The following is a 23,654-nucleotide window of genomic DNA, read 5'->3' as shown; positions in this document are numbered from 1 at the left end:
ACGTTGTATAGGCGAACCACTAGCATGGCACCCCTAGCATTGACGAATCCTATCACATACTCTGCAGCTGATCGAATGCTTTCCAATTGGGCCAATAGGTCTAGAAAGATTCAAGGAAGGGATAATCAAGATCTTGAAGACATCACTAAAAGAAACAGAGAATTGTGGTGGATATCTCACCCATAATTCTAGCCTTGGCCTTGGCTAGCCTCACTTGAGTGGAGTTGGCCCCATGTTTTGAGATGATGAGAGCATCCTACATCGCATTCGGATGAAAATCCGTCCACCCAAGATCATGGATTGCATTCTCCTAGTGACAAAGATGCTGGTGTGGTGGCACATACTCATCAAGGGCCTCTTCAACAGGCCTCTTGTCGCTCTCCATGTCTTCAAGCCTATTAGAAAGCAAATCGCACCAAAGGCATAGAAGGTTTGGGATGAAGCAGGTTGTTTTTCGATCCACAGCCATGGCCCATATATATCCTAGGAGATGAGAAGATAGACTTCGTCAGGGGTATGGAATTGAAGTCAATTATGGAAATGGATCAACACTCTAGAAATTCAGGGAACGGTTCATTGAAGCACAATGGATTCAGACTTATTTCTTCCCATAATTACAGATACTATTGAATTGATACAAAAGGTTTACATTAACCGACGATCAACCCACCAAGACTTCCTTGGATTGAAGGGAGTCTAGATCCCCACAAGGCTGAAGGTCATAATGGACTGGGTCATATCGGCCCACTGATAGAAGTAGCATTAGGGGAGAGAAAAGGCCGCCTGCTAAAAAGATACCCATATATCCAACCGATTTTTGGCATGAGCACTTGGTAGAGTGAACAAGGGGAAGGTGTCCACACAATTGAACCCTTGCAAACACTAGAACAGCTCTGCGCTAATGGTGAGAAAACTTAGGTGACATAACAAGAATTCTTCTAACTGCAACAACTGATCCTCTTGCTCGATAAGGCGATGAAATGAGCAACACAATCGCCCTATGTACAAGAATTCTTCTAACCACTCAAGACCCTAATAGTAAGGAATTAGACCATGGAGGGTCTAGCAGAGCCAAGGGCACTCAAGGATGCAAGCAGAATGGAAACATAACTGAGTCATTGGGTTGCTCTCGCCAAAGTTGGATAAGCATTTATAGTCGGTCTGGAAGATTGAATCCAAGCGCCCATGAAGCAATAGTGCTCTCATGAAGCTTTAAAGTGTAGGCTCATAAGCAGGCAAGGACATTGGTAGGTCCTAGATCAAGGTTCTCTACCCGTGACTATGGACCCATCAGGAGTATAGACGTGGTAATTTTGGAATAAAATTACATTTATCCTAAAATTGGGGGCATGTGTTTATACCAAAATTTGGGAAAGAAGAACACAGGAACACAGGTCTTATAAAATTGTATCATCAAGGGATCGATCGGGTGTGAATTGAGGTCAGCTAGTTTTGATGTAGTGTCGGAATCGGCTATTTTATAGATGACGTCAACAGACAATATCAACTGACTACGTACGGATGGCGTCGAAGGGGGAAACATGTCGGACTCTACAAAAAGGGAAAGATTAGGGTCCAAGTTATCTTAAGTTAGGAATGTTTTCTCTTATACCAAAGATTGTAATGAGTCATACTTGAGTAGGATTCATGTTTAGGTTCCGGGCATAAATATTGGACCCTGGCTATTGTAAAAAGAATCCAATCAATCAATACCAATTACTTTTTTGGCTTTACGCAAACCCTTAGGAGTAGGAGTATTGTAGTCTCGTTGAGTTCTTCAACAAGTAGGGCTGCATTGATCCAGTCGACCTCTAGCTTGTATGTAAGTACCATCATGGCTTATACTTTTGTTTGTAAGGCTGCATCGTCGTCGGCCATGGCGGCACGGCGGCACTGCTCTACGGTGTGCCGGCCATCACCGGCCATGGCGAAGCCAGGCGAAGTGCTCTATAGAACCATGGTGACCCTACGACTGTGACTAAGAGACCTAGGCAGCTGGAGGTGCTCCGACAAAGCACGGCCATGGCAGCAGCCATGGCAGCAGCCATGGCGGCACTCCGGCGAGGGCGTACCCACAACGGCGCAAAGCAAAAAGCAGCTCACCTAGGGCACAAATGAGGGCGCTGCTAGGAGGAAACGGTGGAGAAGGGTGAGGCGGAGCTACAAGCGCGACCGATTGGCAACTGGGGTGGCGGTTAACGCAGGCGATCTCAGCGGAGCAGCTGTGACGGCAATGGCGCTGGTGGCTACTGTGGTGGCTGTGCTGAGGCGAAGGAGGAGACCAAAAATGAAATGGAGAGCGCGGGGCAGTGTGGGCGAGAGCGGGGCTTGATGTAGTGCTTTCTAGCCCATTGTGGCCGCGCTGGCCAGGGCGCCTGCGATGCGCGGCCATCCCCACGTCCACATGGCGTGCCTGCTCTACAACTATCAGCCACTAACACCGGTGTATTTAGTTCATCAGTGTTCGCAATCCTAAGCCTAACAGCGTGGTTAGGTGACGCTCGTTCTCCTAAACCGTGAAGCAAAATCAAAAACCATCTAAATCAAACTTGTAGCTCTATGTACCAGCTTCAATTGTTCTTAAAGGATATGCTCCAACTCTCAATCGAGACCGAGTTAAATCATCCCCAAAGTCAGCTCGTCAGACTGTCCAAGCATCCAAACTTAGAAATATTTGCTAAGTGTTAGAAACAGTGCATTGTTGATTTTTGTGAGCTCCAAAAGACTAAGCTATGACCTTATCATCTCATGACCCAAAAATAAAAGTGGTTCCCCATATCAAATACTACAACTTTGCTTTAGTGACCTCCTACATGCAAGGTCTCTAGCATATGATTCAAACTTGGTAAAACATGCTTCATTAAAAAGATGACTTGTACTTGAACTATGACCTAGTGACCCATTTAGCCCTAGCCATAAATACCAAAGTTGTTCATCATGATCTTCTAAACATGTTTAAGCTATTTGTAAGGTCACACACTCATTTCATGCATTGGTCACACATAGGGCTATCCAGGTCAACACATATAACATCACTTAAGTACTTGATCATGAAAGGTGACTTTCATGAACAATGTTCCATTTGTTAACTGGTGTAGCTAATATGTTTTAGTGACTCACATCAACCATTTACATGTATTCAATCATGATCATATACATATATACAAAGAAACATACAATAACAAGCAATGTTGCATATGTTTCAATCAAATGTTTCAAATGTAAAAGCTTAAATATGAATGCTTGATGCTCATCCTCATGCTATGCAAGTCAAATTGTGCAAGGCTAACACCTAGGGTGTTACATTGACTGGCACGCCCTTGGGAATTTGCAGGATCGACTGGTCCTATGTTGAAGCCATGCAGATCTCTAGATCATTCCGGCTAGCTGCGTGTCCACCCAGCATGGCTACCACGTTTTTGCGCCAACACCTTTTTCCCTTCTCTTTGTTAGGAAAGGCTAAGCAATGGTTTTACTCTAACTGCAATGCTATAGATACCTTAAACAAATTTTCCAATGCTTTCCTAGTCAAGTTTTTCCCTATGGGGAAGACTAATGCTCTGCGCAATAAAATATCTAGTTTTCAACAACTAGCAAATGAGTCGATTCCTGAAGCCTAGGAATGAATGCAAGAGTACGTCTCTGCATGCCCACACCATGGCATGGAAAACTAGCTTTTGATCTAGAACTTCTACCATGGATTAGTGTCGTTAGATAGGAGCCAATTAGATGCTGCTGCTGGTACAACATTCTTTTCACTAAGTGTTGCAGATGCAAAGACTTTGATTGAGAAGATGGTTTCCAACCAAGGATGGAGCGACGATGGACTCCAACCCCATAAATGAGGTATGCATTCAGTTAAAGAAATTGGCATGCTTGCAGCTAAGATGGATCTACTCGCGAAGCGAGTAGAACATTATGAGAAGGTGAGTGCCTAGGAGACACTCAAAGCCATGGATTCCCACATGACTTGTGAAGTCTGTGGAGATGTTGGACATTCGGGCAATTCCTACCCCAAAACCCAAGAGGACCTCAACTTCGTCAACACTGACAATGGGTTCTGTCCACAACATCAAGGCTGGAATCAACGCTCCAACAACTAGGGAGGTAACAATTATTACTCTTCTCCTCGTGTGAATAACCAAGGTAATAATAGTTATGCTTTCCTAAAAGATCTTGTTTATGATCAAAGTAGAATGACTGATAGCATTAACAAGAAGCTACATGCTCATGACAAGATGTTGGGAAATATAAATGCTAAATTGGATGAGTTTTCTTTTGCCTTAAAGAATTAACTTAGTTTTAATAAGATGATAGAAACCCAATTAGCTCAAATTGCTGCTGCTATTCCATCCTATGAAAAAGATAGAATTCCTAGCAAACCAGAAGGAACCATGGAGACAACCAACCTTGTTATGGCAAAGTATGGCTATGCTTTAAGTTCTTGGGGTTCCTATTTATTAGATTCCCCATTTACCATTAAGAAAGGTGATCTCAGTACCCCCGTGTTTACCTGCTCTATTGGAACTCATACCTTCCTTAATGGTTTGTGTGATTTAGGCTCTAGTGTTAATATAATGTCAAAAGCCACATATGATAAATTGTTCTACACTACCTTAGCGCCATCAGTTTACCTACAGCTAGCCGACCAATCTATCTGTTATCTCGAGGGAGTAGCCACTGATTTATTAGTTAAAGTTAGAGTGCCTATATTCCTATAGATTATATGATCTTAGACATGGGCAACACCAAGGATACACCTTTAATCCTTGGCCATCCCTTCCTTAACACTACAAATGCTTGCATATATGTGGCTTCTAGGCAAATCTAATTCTACTTTGCTAGAAGAAAAGAAATATTTGCTTTTGCCTCTGGACATCCCCTCTTTGATAACAGGAAAAGAAAAAGCATTCGAAGAGAATCAAGATGAAGAAACCAAAGCCGATTGAAGAACCAGAGAAACCTGTCAATAAGAAGAAGAATAGAAAGAGATGGCATAAAAACAAAGATCCGTCCTCAAACTCGTCATCCCCTGATCCTGACAAGGCCTCCGAGGTGGAACAAGAGGAAACCCCTTCGCCTAAGGATGAATGACCTTGAGCCCCTGAAAAGGTAAGTTCTCTATCCCTTGCATTTATTTACTGCATTTCATTAGTTCCATCTCATTTAAATTAAATTTTTTATTGCATGATAGGTTAGTTGCATTTAGCTACTCTATGTTAATAAATAAAGATCTATAATAGCTAATGTATGATAGGATAGATTTGCATTTAAAACAACATATAAAATATATATATATATATATATATATATATATATATATATATATATATATATATATATATATATATATATATATATATTTAATAATAATAGTGAATAAAATTCAGTAGCATCCCTACTGAATAAGTTATCTAGTAGTAATAGGTTTAGTTATTTAGTCATTTATGCATTCTAGTTGTATTAGTTAGTCAATAAAGAAAAGAATCAAAAGAGCCGTCAGAAGGCATTCTAATCTATGCAAAAGGCAAGCTTGGGGGAGATATCTCTCCCCACTCAGGTATGAAAATCTTAAACCCTCTCTTTACATTCATGTTTGCTTTAAATTTCAATATTCATGATCATAGAATGTAGAGAGGAGTGCCTTAAATTTATCTTGAGAAAAACTCTGCTCTAATAAAATGATGATAAAATTATGTGGAGATGATGAATAGTAGCTCTTTGATACTTTGCAAAAGCTTGTTATACAACCTTATACTTCTTGAATTTTGAGCATAATAAACTTAGAGTTCATCTTAAGTTGAATGCTTTCATGGGTTGCAAATGCTAGAACCAAGTATCAACTTTTGTGAGATATGTTGTAGCCATGATTAGAGTAAATCTTTGAACCTATCTGATGAATGGTAAAAACAACCTGGAGTTTTGTTTTGCAAAATGCTAAAACTTTCTTGCTAGAAGTTCTTGAATGATGATATAAATTCCTACCAGAGCCAAATAAACATCCATTTATACATGATAAGGCCACCATAAAAGCTGCTTGTTTGTTTTGAGCTTTTTCAAGCCTTATCGATCTGAGTAGAGAAACTTTTCATGCTTTTTGATCAAGATCACGTACACCTACATATTTATGCTATTCCTACACTAGGGATACACAACCACATATGCTTTCCATTTAGTATTGCTCTATGAGAATCTTTCCATTTAGTATTGCTCTATGAGAATCAAAGTTACCTCTCTATGCTATCTAACATAAAAAAGAGAGGCACGGGCTATAGAAAAAAGTGTGAGAGAGAATAAAAGATCAAAAAGCTCTAGTGTTCAAAGAGAGAGAGAGAGAGAGAAAGAGAGTGAGAAAAAGAAAGTAGCCATGCCCTCTCAAGAAGACCATTGAGTGAGAATTCTGGGCCTTGGTTAGAATTCTAAACACCATTGAGTGACTTGAGTGTACCCTTTGAGGAACTTAGGCAAGTTTTCTTTTCAAAATCTATTAAAAACCTCTAGGAAGTCTGAGCTATACCAAAGTAGGCGAAAAGTATCTATCTAGCTACACATTCTTGCAATTACTCGTGTCAAGGTGAAGGCTATAAGTCCCACATTGCTAAGACTGATGGTGAAATTTCTAAGTACTAACATGTTCAATTCAAGAGATAGTATTTGTTTGTATACAAGTCTTTGCAGGGCGTTACATAGTAGTAACTCCTGATCCAACACCTATTCCATGCTAAACCTGCATCTTTGCTGAAGACAGCAAAGCGGTAGCTTGGGGGAGCTTGTTGATGGTCACTAACACCCGTTTTGACCATCAACATTCCACCCAAAAGCATGGCAAAGTGAGGTGAATCATCATCACATGTGTAGGATTTTGCTTATAATTCACCTAGTTCCACTTGTGCTTATATAATTATTTGTATCCAAGGAATATGGCAAAAATAGGCCAAAATGGTGACAAACAAGGAACAAGTAAGCAAGTGGACATGGCAGGGCCACTTGGGCCCACAGGGAAGTGTCGCTCGGCCCCACTTGGGTGCCACTTGACACTTTGCCACGTCACTAATCCATGAAAGCTACTCGAAAAGCAATGTCAAGCGTTGATCTAAGTCGGTTCTGACCAAGGGTCATGATGGAGAGGCCATGGATCCACTAGCCCACCGTCATTGACTTGGAGACCTCCAACTGACTTATTACCAACCACCTCACTGTCCAAAATTTGACATGTGCTGGCTTGGTAACCGACTTGGAGGAGAACCACATCGCTACGATCAAGTGGCAGTGGATCCTAGGGCTGCCATCACCCTCGCCCTCCTTGAGTTGCACGATGCCCTAGGGTGGCCATCGACCTCCCTGCTACCTACAAGTACTCCCCATGCCCTTTACACTATAAATAGAGGGTGTGGAGCTCAGTGGAAAGACGCCCCATTCATTTCCAAGCTCTCCAAGCTTCTCTTAGCTTTCTAGCTTAGCATTAGCTATAGAGTAGTAGTCTAGTAGTGGAGTAGAGCAAGAGCGGAGCTTCTCTCAGAGTCCAGAAGAGTCTTCTAGGTCTAGTATAGCTCCTTTGTAATTCTTTTATTTCCGTGTTTACTTTATTCAGTATTTATTTAAGTACTTTATTCTAGTATTTAGTCATTAGTGTTCATCGTTAGTGAGCTTAGGTGCTTATTGTTTGGCATTAGTAGAATAGGTTATCTCTTAATCAGTAGCTCTTCGTTAGTACCGGTTCCACCACCTGGTTTGGGTGCTTTGATCTCATTTCATTGGAGCTTGGATCGAAGTAGTAAGTTTATAGATTAAGCATGGTGCTTGGGCTATAGATTACCTGTGGATACGACTAGGCCTCTGGATAGATTGTGGTAGGTGGCAAGTGGTGACAACCTTGTCCATCCTCTATATTCTATCACGATAGGTCTAGTTATTAAATCATAGGGCTCATGGCAGACCTTGTCTATTTAACTCTCCTAGTTGGTAGGCGGGCTATGCCCCAAAGTACTATCGCATTTCTCCTAGTCATTTGTTTACCCTAGTTACTAGAAAGATAAAATGTCACTCTCCCACCTAGCTATCTCTAGGTTAGCTTGTTATTAGTAGTTAGTTTAGGTAGTTCACATGCACCCTTCACTATCGTTGACCTACCTGGGATTAACTTAGTCTTTACCTTAGAAATTTTTAGATAAATATAAATTCTAGCCTTCTAACTTCCTATGGGAAAAATATAAATTTGACACTCGATACTCACCGAGTGAAGTGCTACATGATAGTTTTGTGCACTTGCGGAATCGTCCAATAGTCGTTTAGAAATATCAACAATGCACATTCCATAGTGATAGCTTGGTTGCCTAATTCCATGTCATCAAGCTGCAACATTCTCTTAGCGACTCTACTACAAGTAGGAGCACTGCAGCTCCCTTAGGGTCGCCTAGAGGACTGCCCATGATCCTTATCCTCCCCATTACCTTTGGATTCCCCCTCTCCTTCTTTACCTGCATCTTCAAGATTCCCATCCTGAATTTCCTCTTCCTTCTTCTCTTCATCACTGTCCCCTTTCTTAGACCCCCCTACAAAAGAATGGTCTAACTGATCAAACCCTTCAGTGGTGAAAGAAAGGAGATACAATTTATCCTTGAACACAGAGATCCTCTTCTTAGGCACTTTTGTTGGGTCTTTACACTGGATTTTGACTTTGACTGAACTGAAGAAGCTATTGAACAGTCCCTGCCAATCCACTTCCACCATTCTCGCAAGCCCTAAAGAGATTTCACTCAAAGTCCACCAGTCTACCTACTTAGGAGGTATACCTTTGATCTAAACCCACACAACTGTTAGGCTACATAAAGGTTCAATCTCACCATTCTAGACACTTAGAGAGGCTACCTATCAGGGTTAGAACCCTAGGGTGTCTCAAGGCACCGATTAATTAGCAGGCCACGTGGACCATAACACAATAGCTAACGAAGTCCCAAACAACTGAGGCCTAGTGAAAGCCGAGTGGAATAGGCTAGGTGCTAAAGATGGGGTTAGCCTTGACCCACCTTAGCCACACGGTGCTCGAAAGATGCATGACCTATCCCCATCATGACCCTCGGAAGGGATAGGGGAGGTCAAGCACAGCTAGGCACGCCTGCTCTGACAAGAGCAAGCATGCCGCACTGACCCCACAAGGACCAAGGGGATAGCAGTCACCTTGGCCCGGTCAGACACCATCCCTGTGCCATGCCACACTGATGAGACAACATCGCACCACGGTGGCAACGTGTACGATACCCACCTATTGATGGTAGTTATCATCCGACATAAATAGTCAACTTTACTTGTATAAATGCATAAAAAGGATCACCAATATAGACTTAGGGATTTAAACTAACAATTTCCATGAGTTTTGGTGAATCTGTGTTTTTAGCAGGGTTATTTTAGAAAACCATCAAGGAGGATCAAATCATCAAATAAAATCACGCTTATCCGTAGTGAAATCAATTTTAGAAGGTTCTAGAAGACTCAAGAAGACTCCACACCGAAGCGAGGGCCAAGCCACTGCTAGGTGGGGCCAGTTAGCCCCACCTAGAGGCTGCCCAGTGCCTGGGGAACCCACCTGTTATCCTTCGTACATCGGTTTCTCACCGCCTCCTAGGATGTATCTACACCATCCTTTAAGTCGGTTTGATCCAATGGCTCATGTTGGACGCTCTGGCCTATATAACTAGCCCCTACCCCCCTCCAGAGCATGATGCCATAAGTCAAGAGTAAACTAGAAATTAGGGTTTCCAGAGAGAAGAGAATGGAGCTCCAATTCTACAAGTTTCTAGTATAGGCTAGCAAGCAAGGTTGAAGTAGAGTTTGGGCTATCGCTCAGGATTCCAGATCTACCATCTAGAGACTAGTGTAGCCATTGTATCTCTTTATTTATGACTTTGTGCTACTTCAATATTATGTTGCTATTTATTATGTTCCTAGTTTGCTCTAGTAATATGCTTGATATAGTTATGATTGATGATGAATATATGCATATGTTTGTAAAGCTCTTAGCTCAGTACTCGAGTGTGTTAAGTGGTCGACATTATGTAAGCATGGTGCTTAGATATTGTTTGCCTATGGATGCCTTCTACACTCTTGGTCATGTGGTAGATCATGGATGTGACACTCCCATTGAGTTCTTTGTAGTCCACTCCCCATTTGTAGAGCACGTCGAATGTGATTACGAAGGAAGACAAGCTCTGTTCTTAATCTTCCTTAGTAATGTTCCTTATGCATAAATCCAAAGTTAGTTATACTATAGATGAGAGTGTTGTCAGTGTTTTGAGTTACCACCAATGAGTAAATTTGTATTATTGCGCGTTTGGCTCGGATGGTGTGCTTAGAGGACACAAGGTTTATACTAGTTTGGTCAGAAAGTCCCTACATCTAGTTCATCACTGCTGCTCTTGTTACCAGCACCAAAAGTTTGTAGTAGGGGTTACAAATGGGCGAGCAAGGGAAAGGATCCCAAGTCTCTGGTGAAAGGAGTGAGTGGGTGCTGGAGCTCAATCGCTACTCAGTTGTGTGTTTTCGTGTGATGCTCTTGTGCGGATCTATATTAGATCTTGATGGGTCGATCGGTTCAGGATCCCCTTCATGGGGCACCCTACTTTTCCTTTTATAGGCTAAGGGAAAGCACAGGTTATAGCAGAGGAAAAGGAGAAGAATGAGAGAGAGGAAGGCCTCCAGGATCACTGGGTCCTTCTTCTCCTTCATATGGGTCCCACCGACCCTATAGATGTCAATAGAGACGGCTCAACATTGTAGTCCTGTCCGTCACTGGCGCCATGCGCAGGCGTCATCCACCAGTCATGGCGCTCCACTCCATCCTAGCAGATGTCATTGTGAACTGACACACCTATCAGTGTTCGTATGAGGGTTAGACAGAATAGCACCAGTACGCCCAATGCTATTCTTGATGTGAATCCTCAGGTATGGCCCGTTGTGGCCACGGGTTACATTGGTGCATGCCGGTCTCTTCCTTGGTGTAAGAGTTTTGACCCAGGCCCATATACTTGGACCTAGAGTGGTTGGCAGTGGTATGGGTCCCCATCGGGCGAGATAGAGCCTGCACCCAAGGGGTCGAGCAAGGCGGAGCCCGTGGCCTCAGGGTCAGATGAGGCAGAGCCTACCCCCAGAGGTTGAGCGAGGTGGAGATCGTGGCCTCGGGGTTAGGCGAGGTGGAGCCCACCCCTAGAGGTCAGGCAAGGTGGAGCCCTCGCACCTAGGGGTCGGTTGGAGCTATAGGCATGCTCTTAGCTGCTTGGTTGAATCAATGTTGATGACCATTAGCTCCACCTCTTTGGGGACCCTAGTATTGGTCCCCGACAGTAGCCCTCGAGCCTACAGAGGAGTAGAATACTCCTTCAGAGGCTTTTCTGAATAGGAGGACTCTGAGGGCCTTGGCCTTTTCTTGTCGCCCACGGCGTGTCCTAGGGACAACAATTCCCTTTTGTCATGATCGAGCCTCTCAGGGATATAGCCGTGAGATTTGGTGGGTCAGAAAAGGTCTTTCCTGATTTTGACCCCTACGGGGGTCTGTCGTTATGGGACCATGTGTTTAGTCTCCTTACAAGTCCAACTTTCCTTGAGCCCCTACATGTAGCAGGGGTCTAGTTGAGGGTCGACTCATCTTCATGATCATCTTCCCTCAAACGTTTTTTTCTGATAAGAACGGAGGGGCTGAGCCGCACCATGATTTTCCTCTATGGACAAGCCATGGTGCTTGGTGAGTTGTTAACGGGCCAGTTGGAGTGGGGCCTCGGCATCCTATTTGTGGGGGTTCGACTTGGGTCAGCTGATGACCAACTCTAGATTCTCAACGGTCAATCCATATAGTTCTTAGATCCATTCAATCGGTCTCGAGAGCTCTCTGCCTTTCTTCAAGGAAAAACCATGGATCAAATCCGCCCGAGTCTCGAACATGGGCTGGGATGCCAGCGGTGCTCGTGCACCTAGGTGTTGGCCGCTAGCAGGCCCATCCCTTTCCACCCCTCACTCCAAAAGTGCCCAAAGCGGTTGTCGAACCCGTCGGTGGGCCAACCTTTGAACTCCTAGGCTTAGATGGGCCATAGGAGCTTTTTTAGCTCCATATCCCACTTACCTATGATAAGTCATGGCCCGTTCGAGGAGGTGAAATGTCTGGCACGTTTTTCGGGGGGACAACAATAGGTTGCGTGCGCTTGCCCCACGACGAGACATGGTGATAGCTTGTGGCAGGCATGGAGATCTAGGCGGGCGATTGGTTTCCTCACACCCGTCGCCCATATAAAACCAAAGGGTTAGCCCTCTAGGTTTCATACGCATGCCTGCATCCTTGCCTTCGCAGCCACACCACCGCCACCAATGATTAGGTTTCCTGCCTCTGCATCTCCACCGACGTTGAGCTCGCATCCATTTGCTCCCACCTCCAATGGATCCGTGGTGCTATTCTGACATCACCTTCTAGTGCATGGTGGGCCTTGTCCATCATGGTCTTCTCCGCACATGGACTTCGGCTGAGGAGTGGTTGCTGCCCAACGATGAGGGTTTGCTATTGCCGCCCGATGGCTATGTGGTGTTGTTCGCCCACTTCCAATAGCATGGGCTTGCAACCCTCGCCCACAAATTCCTCTAGGGGCTGCTGCACTTCTACAAGATTGAGCTACATCATCTCAATCCCAATGGGATCCAGCACATGGCGGCATTCATCACGCTGTGTGAAGGATTCCTAGGGATCAACCCCCACTTTGACTTGTGGAGGTATTTATTCACTATTAGCCTCTAGAGGAAGAGGGAGAAGGGTGACATGCAGGAGCTGCACATGCCAATGGGGTGCGCCTGCATCCAACTTCGGAGCAATCAGGTCGGTGAGTACCCATCCATGTGGCTCTCGACGTCCAACAAGGGGTGAACTCGTAGTGGTTCTACCTCAAGAATGACGCCACCGCCCTTCTGTCGGAGTTCACCAGGCGCCTGATCAAAGAGGCCCTAGAGCAGTGAAGGAAGTTGGGAGTGCTAGAGAAGGATAGGAAGAAGCTCTGAGACCACATCGCCACCATCCACATCCTAAAGGAGAATGGCCTGAAAGGGTCAAGCGTCATCGGGGCCTACCATGCGAGGAGGGTAACATCGTTGATGACGCGCGCACTCCTGCTATACGTGATGGCGCCTGAGGCGTAGTTCAACAGAACAATGCTCGCCAAGGGAACACTCCCCAACTCTGAGATCATGCAACGCATCAAGGAGGTGATGGAGCCTTTGTGGGACAATGCGGGTGCCACCCTCGACTTCGTATACCCAATGTCGGAGCATCCTCCAATAAGGCCGGAGCCAGGCTATGTCGTCTTTGTAAGTTTCCCTTTCTCTTGCCTTCTCTTCAATTGATTTCTTGACCTTGTGGGACTAACTTTGAGAGGGGCAGGACCAGCCGAGGGACCTAATCCTCATGGATCACCTGGCTCCACTACCGAGGGATTTGGCTGTGAGAGCGGTGAATCGCACTGAGGGCGAGCGACTGAGGAAAGCGAAGGAGGACAAGAAGAGGAAGAAGCAGTAGAAGCTATGGGCATGGGAACAAGGGGAGGACACTAACAAGGATGATGATGATGACGATGGTGGTGATGATGAGGTGATAGAGGAAGAAGAAATGATCGCTGATGATATCAAGTGGGACAAACTAGAGAATGAGGATACGCTGATAGGTATCAGTTCGTCCATGTAGGCGTCAAGACCCTTCCCATCCAATGGTAGGGAGGGTATGTCTGGGGAGCCAGCCATGGTGGGATGTACTATTGGCCTGCCCTAGGAGCCAATAGAGGCGAGCGGCTCTACCATCACGCATGAGGTGCCAGCGGAGGCAGGTGGGCCTACCGTCACGCCCCAAGAGCTAAGGGGAGCAAGGCGTTCCGCCAACGTGCCCTAGGAGCTACCCGAGGCAAGCCCCTCTACCTAGGAGCAGAGGGCAGGCTCAAAGCAGCCTCGTTCCGATGAGGCAGAGCGAGGGTCAGGGGGTTCGTCCCCCAAATGCATCTGTCGCCCGATGGCACCAAGGTGAGTTATCAATTCCTCTATTTTTTCCTATTTTAGTCATATTTCATCATGACTTGTGTTTTTTGTCCTTTATAGCGTCGATAGGCAGCGGAATCCCTTGGTGCTGGCACCAAAGAAGAGCATCGCCCTCCAATCAGGGCGGCGGCCATCGGCTAGTGTCCCACGTGTTTTGGGCGGGAGTAGCGCCAGTGTGAACGTGTCGTCGACAGATCAGGCTCCGCCCATGGTGGCGCATGTGCCCTCACAGGATGGGCGAATGAAGGCATTCAAGGGTTGCCTTCAGATGTCGTGGAGGAGCCAGTGATGGCTATGATACCGCTCTCATTGGCGGGGCGGACGGGGCTGCCGACTGTGGCGGGCACGACGCAACCGATCATAACCCCACCGACATAGGTGGAGGTGGCGGCGGCTGTGATAGATGGGTCATAGCCGGGCATGACTACAGCGTTGTTCAAGGCATTGGCATGACCCGTACCATTGGTGGCCCAAGTGACAGCGCCTAGTGTGTGTCGGATGGAGGGGGACGTGGCCGTGGGTTCCCCAGGTGTCATGGTGCTGGGAGAGTGGTCAGGCCCGCACCGCTGGCCCCTTCCATCACTGAAGGGGGTGTCCTAGCAGGAATGTCACATTGAGAGGGGTTGGCGGCACTTGGGGCTAGCGAGGAGTTGTCCCTGACCCTAACATCGGTGGGTAGCAGCTTGCCCGTGTGGGGCGAGCCCCTGCTCTAATGGACGGATCCACAGGATCCAGCGTTGATGCTTTTTACCCTTGATGCCACCACAGAGAGCATGGAGCGGGAGAGCCTCGACATAGGGATCATGTATATGCTTGAGGCCCTAGACCATGCCATAGGTGCATTGCGTGACGCTGTTGTTCCCTCTGTCTAGGTATGGTTTGGTACTGCTTCTTGCCGTTTTCTTCCTCTATATACTTTTTGTATCCTGACCATCATCTCCCTGTAGTCCCTTATAGCTTGTAGCTGGGGGAAATCTCGTTTCCTTCGTCAATAGAAGAAAACCAGGGACTGCCTCATCGAGGAGGCATGGCTACGCTGGGAGGTGATAGCTCAGCTTGCTACCGCCTGGTCGAGCTGACTCCCCTTGCCGAGAGGCAGCCAATCTTTGGTCGAGGGTGGACAAGGCCTGTTGGGATGCTGATGAGGCCATGAAGGTGTTTGAGGCCCTGTCAGTGAGGTTGTGGAAGGATGATGAAGAAGCCACAAGGGTCAGAAAGGAGCGGGATGAGTTGCTCCAAAAGGACGCTGAAACCCGCTAGCGGATCCTTGACCTTTTGAGCGAGGTTGAGAAAGAAAGGGATCTAAGGCTGGGGGCTGAGGAGAAGCTCATAGCCCTAGAGAAAAGGGTGAGCCTAGATGCCATGGTGGTCGCTCGGCTACACAAGGAGCGGGATAAGCTGATCCAAACCACAGAGAGGATCCACTTGGAATGCGGCGTGGCTCACTAGGAGCGCGACCAGGCTTTCTGAGAGTGTGACCAAGCCTACCATGAGTGCGACAACACACAACAGAAAGTTGGCACCCTCCAGGCCGAGCTTGAAAGTAAGATGACCTAGAAGCTAGAGGACGAGAGCATTTCTACCGGGCTAGCTATGGATCTCACCGAGGAAAGGAGAAAACTTTAGGCGAAGAGTGACAAGATTGGTATCCTAAGCACTGCCCTCAGAGTGGTCTGCGATGACCTTGAGGTGGTGCGATCAGAGGGGACCAGCTCGCTCGTGGCTCATGTTGTCGTGATCACGGCCCGGGTGTGCCAACTCGAGTGGAATGCCCTTCGCACTGGGGTTAATCAGTCCTTCGTGATTGCTTGTTCTCATTATGGGGACAACATCGATCTAGAGGCAATGAGCCATAGCAGTGGCTCTCCTTTCGTAGGACCTAGTAGATAGGATAGAAGGCATAGTTCTCCCCCAAAGAGGCTAGTTAGTTAAATAGGTCGAGCGATCGTTCTTGTAATAAGCAGACAAGTTCTGACCCTTGTGCTTTGTTTAAACAAACTTGCTATTTCGTTTGAACAAATTTATTATTTCTTTATTTTTGTGTGTAAAAAGGGGTTAATGTGTTCTAACCCTTCCTATTGTTAAGTCCATAGAGCTCGACGTGTGGGCGAGAAACTCTAATTACTCTAGTAAGCAAGAGTGCCATAGCCGCTAGGGCGTAGGTTTCTTGCAGTCCGACTAGCCTTACTCAGTCGCTCATTTCTGCAAACCTTGCCTCTAGGTTTTTAATGTGAGGAAGGGGTCGGGCATGGTGACTATTTTAGAAAGGGTATATATACCCTTATCAGCCCCTGAGTGAGACCTGACCCCTTGCCATTGCTGGGATCGGGTTTCACTAAAGATCGAGAGAGAGGATAGCAAAACTAGTAGGAGAAAGCATCTCTTGTTTTAGAAACATTATCCTTAGTTTTTTGCACATATCCCCTCCCTAGGATCTGAGCCATCGTTCTGCGACTGTGCATTCGGTCTCCTTGTGAGTCCAACTTTCCTTGAGCCCTGCGCATAGCAGGGGTCAAGTCGAGGGTCGGCTCATCTTTGTGATTGTTACGCTGTCCGCAGTTTCTGCAACCGGAGGGGTTGAGCTAATGTCACTTGTCTCGATGGCTTGAGTGACACACTCAGTGAGCTCACTAATGGGCATGTCCAAGTGGAATCCAGGTCTGTTATTCTTGATGGGGTTTGCATAGCCCTCATGTGGCATTACACTGCTCCTTAACCCGCCTCCCGGTAGATGCCTAAGTCATTCTAGAGACCGACTCAGGTGGCCCATTGGCCTCCCCTCGATGGAGATTCTATGGGCATGGCTTGAGGTTAGGATCAAACAAGAAGGTTGAGATGACCCTATCCACTTCTGAGCGGGTTGGGCAAAGGCCGCTGGGGCTCATCTGCATTTTCTCCCCTGGTTCAGTTTGACGTGAGGCAACCTTGAGCCCTTTGTGGGCTAGCCTTCGAACCTTGGTTGGTCAGATTCCTTAGTTGGGGTCGGGTGGCTCGAGCCCCCGAGCCCTATTGGGCTTGGTAGGGGTCGGCCGAGTTTTATGCGTCACCCCATCTGTAGTTTCCACAACCAAAGGGGCTAAGCTAACGACACTTGCCTCGATGACTCGAGTGTCGCACTCGGTGAGCTCACTAATGGGCATGTCCAAGTGGAATCCGTGTCTATTGTTAATGATGGGGTTGGCATAGCCCTCATGTGGCATTCCACTACTCCTTAGCCTGCCTCCTGGTAGATGCCCGAGTCATTCGGGAGACTGACTCAGGTGGCCCATTGGCCTCCCCTTGATGGAGATTTTGTGGGTATCGCTCGAGGTTAGGATTGATGAGAAGGTCGAGATGACCCTATCCACTTCTGAGTAGGTTGGGCAAAGCCCACTGGGGCTCATCTATGTTTTCTCCCCTGGCTCTATTTGACGTGAGGCGGCCTCGAGCCCATCATGGGCTAGCCTTTGAACCTCGGTCGGTCGTCGCTCAAATCGAATGAGATGACTATAGCTTTGTGATGCGACATGAAGCGTTGTGATGCAATAATTGCATATGCGATGCTTGGACATATGGGATGAATGTATGAATGTATGTATGAAAGCATGCATGGGAATGGATGAATCAATGATCATGCACTGGAAAAGCGGAACGGGGGTTGGTAAAGTTACCTCGATGGCTTGAGTGATGGGTTTGGGGAGCTCTTATTGGATATGTCCGTGTGGAATCTAGGTCCATCGTTCATGACAGAGTCAGCATAACCCACATGGGGCCTCCCACTGCTCCTTACCCATCTCTCGACAGCAGCCCAAGCCATCCGATCGACTTGAGTGACCTGCTGGCCTCTCCTCGATGGAGATTCCATAGGTGGGCCCCTCCAAACCCTTCCTAGGAAGGTAGAGGCTAAAGCTCAGATTGCGGGCAACTAACTCTAAACATGCTAGTGAGCAAAAACATCATAGCTGCTAGGGCGTAGGTTTCTTGCGGTTCGACCAGTTTTACTCAACGTTTGTCTCCGCAAACCTTGCCTCTAGTTTTTTAACATGAAAAAGGGTCAAGCATGGAGAATGTCTACCGAATAGACATACTCTTACTAGCCCCTGAGTGAGGACTAACCCCTAGCCATTACTGGGGTCAGGCGTCACTTAGAGATCGTGGAGTCGATAGCGAAACCAATAGGAGAAGACGTGCATAAATTAAGGGTGACCCGTCTCTCGGCAGCGGCCCGATACGTCCGATCGACTTGGGTGACCCGGTGGCATAGGACTTACCTTGATGGCTCGAGTGACGGGTTCAGGGAGCTCTAACCGGATATGTTTGAGTGGAATCTGGATTCATCATTCATGATGGGGTCGGCATAACCCACATGGGGCATCCTACTACTCCTTGTCTGTCTCTTGGCAGTGGCTCAAGCCATCTGACTGACCTGGGTGACCCACTAGCATAGGACTTTCCTATGGTGATAGAGGATGAGATCATCCTCCCCAAAAATTTAGTTTGGTAGATAAGCCGAGCGGCAAACTTGTAACAAGTGGACAAGCTCTTAAATTTTGTTATGGCCAAATAGATTTTTGGCCCTTCTCCCCTTTTTGTATAAAAAGGTTAATGCGTTCTGATCCTTTCCATTGTTAAGGCTGTAAAAGCCCAGGGTGTGGCTGAACAAACTCTGATCATGCTGGTGAGCAAAAACACCATAGCCACTAGGGCGTAGGTTTCTTGCAGTTTGACCAGTTTTACTTAGCGTTTGTTTCCGCAACCCTTGCTTCTAGGTCTTAACGTGAGAGAGGGTTGGGCATAGAGAATGTTTGCCAGGTGGATATACTCTTAGATGCGTACCGACTCTTTTTGTAGTTAAGGCTAGAAAAGCTCAGGGTGCAGAAAAAACTCTGATCACGCTAGTGAGCAAAAATGTCGTAGCCACTAGGGCATAGGTTTTTTGCAGTCTGATCAGTTTTACTCAGTGTCTATTTCTGTAACCCTTGCTTCTAGGTCCTAATGTGAGAAAGGTTCGATCGTAGAGAATGTCTACCATATAAATATGCTCATATCAACCCCTGAGTGAGGCCTAACCCCCTGCCGTTGCTGGGGTCAGGTGTGACTAAAGATCGGGGACTTGATAGCGAAACTGATAAGAGAAAGTGTGCGTATATTAAGGGTAAAAATGACATAGCTGTTCGATGTTCCAAGCGTTGACGAAGACTTCACCGTCGATGCTCTTGAGCTTGTAGGTGCCTAGTCGGAGCACCTCCATGATGACGTACAGTCCCTCCCATGGTGGGAGAGCTTGTGGCAGTTCTTGTTGCTCTAGACGAGGTGGAGCACCAGGTCCTCGACGGTAAATGCCTGACCCCACACTCGATGGTTGTGGTACCATCGTAACACTTGCTGGTACTTGGCCGAGTGGAGGAGGGCAACATCGCGTGCTTCATCTAGCTGGTCCATGGCATCCTCGAGGGATGCCTCGTCTCCCTATTCATCGTATGCCCTGACCCTCGATGCTCCATAATCAAGGTCGATCGGGAGGATAGCCTCAGAACCGTAGACCATGAAGAATGGTTTGTAGCCGGTGGCCTAGCTCAGGGTTGTCCTCAGGCTCCAGAGCACCGTGGGAAGCTCTATGACCCATCGTCCGCCAAACTTGTTCAACCGGTGGAAGATCCTAGGCTTGAGGCCTTCTAGGACCATGCTGTTTGCGTGCTTGACCTGACCGTTCATGTGGGGGTGCGCCGCGGTAGCCCAATCGATGTGAATGTGGTATTCATCACAGAATTAGAGGAACTTCTTTTTGGTGAATTGTGTGTCGTTGTCCGTGACGATGGAGTTTAGGACCCCAAAGTGATGGATGATGTCGAGGAAGAATAGCATGGCTTGCTTGGACTTGATCATGGAGATTGGTCGAGCCTCTATCCACTTTGTAAACTTGTCTATGGTGACAAGTAAGTGCGTATAGCCCCTGGGTGCCCTCTTAAGAGGTCCAACCAGATCGAGCCCCCAGACCACAAACGGCCACATGATGGGGATCATTTGGAGTGCTTGGGCCAGTAGGTGGGTCTACCGAGCATAGTATTGACACCCTTCGTAGGTGCGCATGATATGTTCAGCGTTGGCTATCGCGGTCGGCCAGTAGAAGCCTTGCTGGAATGCATTTCCGACCAGGGTTCTAGGCGTGGCATGGTGACCATAGACCCCACCATGGATGTCGCTCAGCAACCGCTTCCCTTATTCGATGGGGATGCAGCGCTGTAGGATCCCATTGTGGCTTCACCTATAGAGCTCACCCTTAATAAGGACAAAGGTCTTGGCATGATGCGGTAGCCATCGAGCCTCCGTTTTGTCCGTCGATAGCGCCTCACAGAGGAGGTAGTTGAGGTAAGGCATCCTCCAGTCGGCCAGAGGGTCAGGCTCTATCACTGATTCCTCATCAAGCTCCATGACTTCAGAGTCAGATGGAGCCGATGGCTGGTTAGCCCCCGAGCCTAGGGCAGGCGACCCATCATTGGCTTGTTCTGGCTCCTCATAGCGGACCGAGGGCTTGTACTAATCACTAGCGAAGATGCCCATCGACACCGGCTCTTGGCCGAGCGCTGTTTTTGCTAGCACATCAGCCGCCTCATTGAGACATCCCAGGATGTGATTGAGCTCGAGACCATCGAACTTGTCCTCTAGTTGGTGGACCTCCTAGCAATATGCAGCCATCTTGGCATTGTGGCAGCTTGATTCCATCATGACTTGGTCGATGACCAGCTGGGAGTCACCCCAAATGTCGAGCCATTAGATACCTAGCTCGACGGTGATGCATAGGACATTGATGAGTGCCTCATACTCGGCCACATTGTTGGAGGAGGGGAAATAGATGCGAACCATGTACCTCATGCATACCCCAAGGGGTGAAACGAAGACCAGCCCCACGCTAGCACCTTTCTTCATTAGTGATCCATCAAAGTACATCATCCAATACTCTTGGTTGATGGCTACTGGAAGCATTTGGACCTCGGTCCACTCTGCAACGAAATCAACCAGCACTTGGGACTTGATGGCCATCTAAGGGGCATACGAAATGCCTTGACCCATCATCTCGAGTGCCCACCTCGTGATTCTTCCTGTGGCATCCCAGTTTTGGATGACCTCACTGAGAGGGGAGGACACCACGACCATCATTGGATGCAACACATAGTAGTGACGTAACTTCCTCTTGGCGATGAGGACGGTGTATAGGAGTTTTTGGATTTGGGGGTAGCAAGTCTTAGAATCAGACAAGACCTTGCTACTGAAGTATACAGGACGCTATACTTTTAGGGCATGTCCCTCTTCTTCTCGCTCTACCACCAGGGCAGCGCTGACCACTTGCGTGGTGGCCGCAATGTAGAATGAAAGTGGTTCCCCATTAGTCAGAGGGACTAGGATTGGGGCCTTCGTCAGAAGCTACTTGACTATGTCAAGTGCCTCCTGGGCCTCGGGCGTCCATTCGAAAAGGTCAGCCTTCTTTATGAGCTGATAGAGGGGGATACCTCATTCATCAAGGCATGAGATAAAGTGGTTAAGCATGGTGAGGCACCCCATAACTTGTTGAACCCCCTTTATGTTATGAATTGGGCCCATCCTCATGATGGCTGAGATCTTCTCTAGGTTGGCTTCGATGCCATGCTTGGAGACGATAAAACCTAGTAGCATACCCCTTGGGTCCCCAAAAATGCACTTCTTAGGATTGAGCTTAATGCTGTTTGCTTGGAGTTTCATGAAGGTTTGCTCTAGGTCGGCTATGACCTGGTTAGCCCATTTGGACTTGACCACGACGTCATCCACGTAGGCCTCAACAGCTCACCCGATGAGGTCCCCAAAACATTTGAGCATACAACGCGGGTATGTAGCCCCCGCATTTTCAGACCGAACAACATTGTGATGTAGCAAAATGATCTAAATGGGGTGATGAAAGATGTCATGAGCTGGTCGGACTCTTTCATCGTGATTTGATGGTACCCGGAGTATGCATCAAGGAAGCAAAGGTTTCGCACCCTGAGGTTGAGTCAACTACTTGGTCTATGCGTGGCAAAGGAAATGGATTCTTTGGACATGCTTTGTTGAGACCCGTGTAGTTGACACACATTCTCCATTTCCCACTCTTTTTTTGTACCAGAATAGGATTGGCTAACCACTCGGGGTGGTATACTTCCTTGATAAACCCGGCCACCAAAAGCTTCACAATCTCCTCGCTGATGGCTCTGTGCTTCTCCTCATCGAAGCGACGCAGGCGCTGCTTCACCGGCATGGAGCCTAGCCTAATCTTCAAGGCATGCTCGGCGACTTCTCTTAGAATGCCTATCATGTCCAAGGGTTTCCACACAAAGATGTCTCTATTGGCGTGGAGGAAGTCAATGAGCGCATTTTCCTATTCGGAGGAAAGCGTGGTGCCAATGTGCACCACTTTGCCCTTAGAGCCACTGGGGCCTATGAGGACCTCCTTGGCACCCTCTACAGGCTCAAAAGACCCGATCAACCATTTGGGGTCGGGTGCTTATTCAGTAACCTCCTTCCTGATGGTCGCAAGCTCCTTGGAGGTGATGATTGCCACTGCATGTTCATAGCACTCGACCTCGCCCTCATAGGCACACTGGAAGGAGGTGCCAATGGTGATGACCCCGCATGGTCCCAGCATCTTTAGCTTTAGATAGGTGTAGTTGTGGATGGCCATGAACTTCACGTAGCATGGACGTCCTAGGATGGCATGGTTGGTTTCGTGGAACCTGACCACCTCGAAGCTAAGGGTCTCCATCTTGTAATTGGTTGGATCCCCAAAGGTGATGGGAAGATCAATCTGCCCAAGTGGCACGGCTTGCTTTCTAGGCACGATGCCATGGAAAGGTGCTCTGGTCGGTCGGATGCATGATCGGTCAATGCCCATGGCATCGAGCATTTCAGCGTACATGATGTTGAGGCCGCTGCCTCCATCCATCAGTACCTTAGTGAGCCACTTCGTGCCGATGATCAGGTCGACCATGAGTGGATATCTCCTTGGTTGTGGGACGCTCTCTAGGTGGTCGGTCCGATCAAAGGTTAAGGCGAACTCCGACCATCGAAGGAAGATAGGCACGGCTGGCTCGGTTGTACAGACCTCGCGATGCGTTAGCTTCTAGCGACACTTGGAGTGGTAGGCCGCTGACCCGCCAAAGATTATGAGGCAGCCATCCAGCATTAGAAAGCCATCATCCTTCCCCTTGACATTGTCCATGGATGACTTGGGGTCCTTCCTGTGCTCCCCCTTGTTGGAGCCTCCGGATAAGAACCGCTTCATGAGACCATAGTCCTTGTATAGATGCTTGACAGGGAAAGCATAGTTTGGACATGGTTCTTTGAGTAGCTTCTCGAAGTGGTCTGGGGTGCCCTTAGTGGGCTTCCAACCCCCTTGCGGTCGACGGTGGCAATGAGCGAGCCCTCGCGCCACTGCTTGTTCTTCTTCTTGTTGGGACGGTTGAAGGTTCCTTCACCAGTGTCCTTGTTCTGCTTTGCCTTGCCCTTAAGGCGGTCGAAGATCGCTCTGACCGCATCCTCACTCGAGGCATGGCTGGTGGCAATGTCGAGGAGGCCCTTGGTGGTTCGTGGGCCCTTACATCCTAGTTTGTGAACTA

The 23,654-nt window shown here is 47.5% G+C and overlaps 1 protein-coding gene and 1 non-coding gene across 2 annotated transcripts; both read right to left on the bottom strand.

Moving 5' to 3' along the window:
- Window positions 1-3,555: 3,555 nt before the first annotated feature.
- On the bottom strand, window positions 3,556-3,664 carry LOC136524956 (small nucleolar RNA R71). The gene has a single exon (XR_010776301.1). It is a non-coding gene; the product is annotated as a small nucleolar RNA R71 (small nucleolar RNA).
- Window positions 3,665-22,543: 18,879 nt separating this feature from the next.
- Window positions 22,544-22,981, bottom strand: LOC136523882 (uncharacterized). Its single transcript, XM_066517414.1, has one exon. It carries the CDS (start codon window positions 22,979-22,981, stop codon window positions 22,544-22,546), a length of 438 nt encoding a protein of 145 aa, XP_066373511.1.
- Between the last annotated feature and the right edge of the window lie 673 nt (window positions 22,982-23,654).

This window comes from Miscanthus floridulus, chromosome 18 (assembly GCF_019320115.1).
Source record: "Miscanthus floridulus cultivar M001 chromosome 18, ASM1932011v1, whole genome shotgun sequence".
In the NCBI taxonomy this organism is placed as follows: Eukaryota; Viridiplantae; Streptophyta; class Magnoliopsida; order Poales; family Poaceae; genus Miscanthus; species Miscanthus floridulus.
The sequence above is the reverse complement of the archived record's forward strand: the minus strand, read 5'-3'. Positions and strand labels throughout refer to the sequence as shown.

What these genes read in the sequence shown, in the direction of transcription:
- LOC136523882 (XM_066517414.1), bottom strand. Translation starts at nt 22,981, where the DNA reads ATGGATGGAGGCAGCGGCCTCAACATCATGTACGCTGAAATGCTCGAT.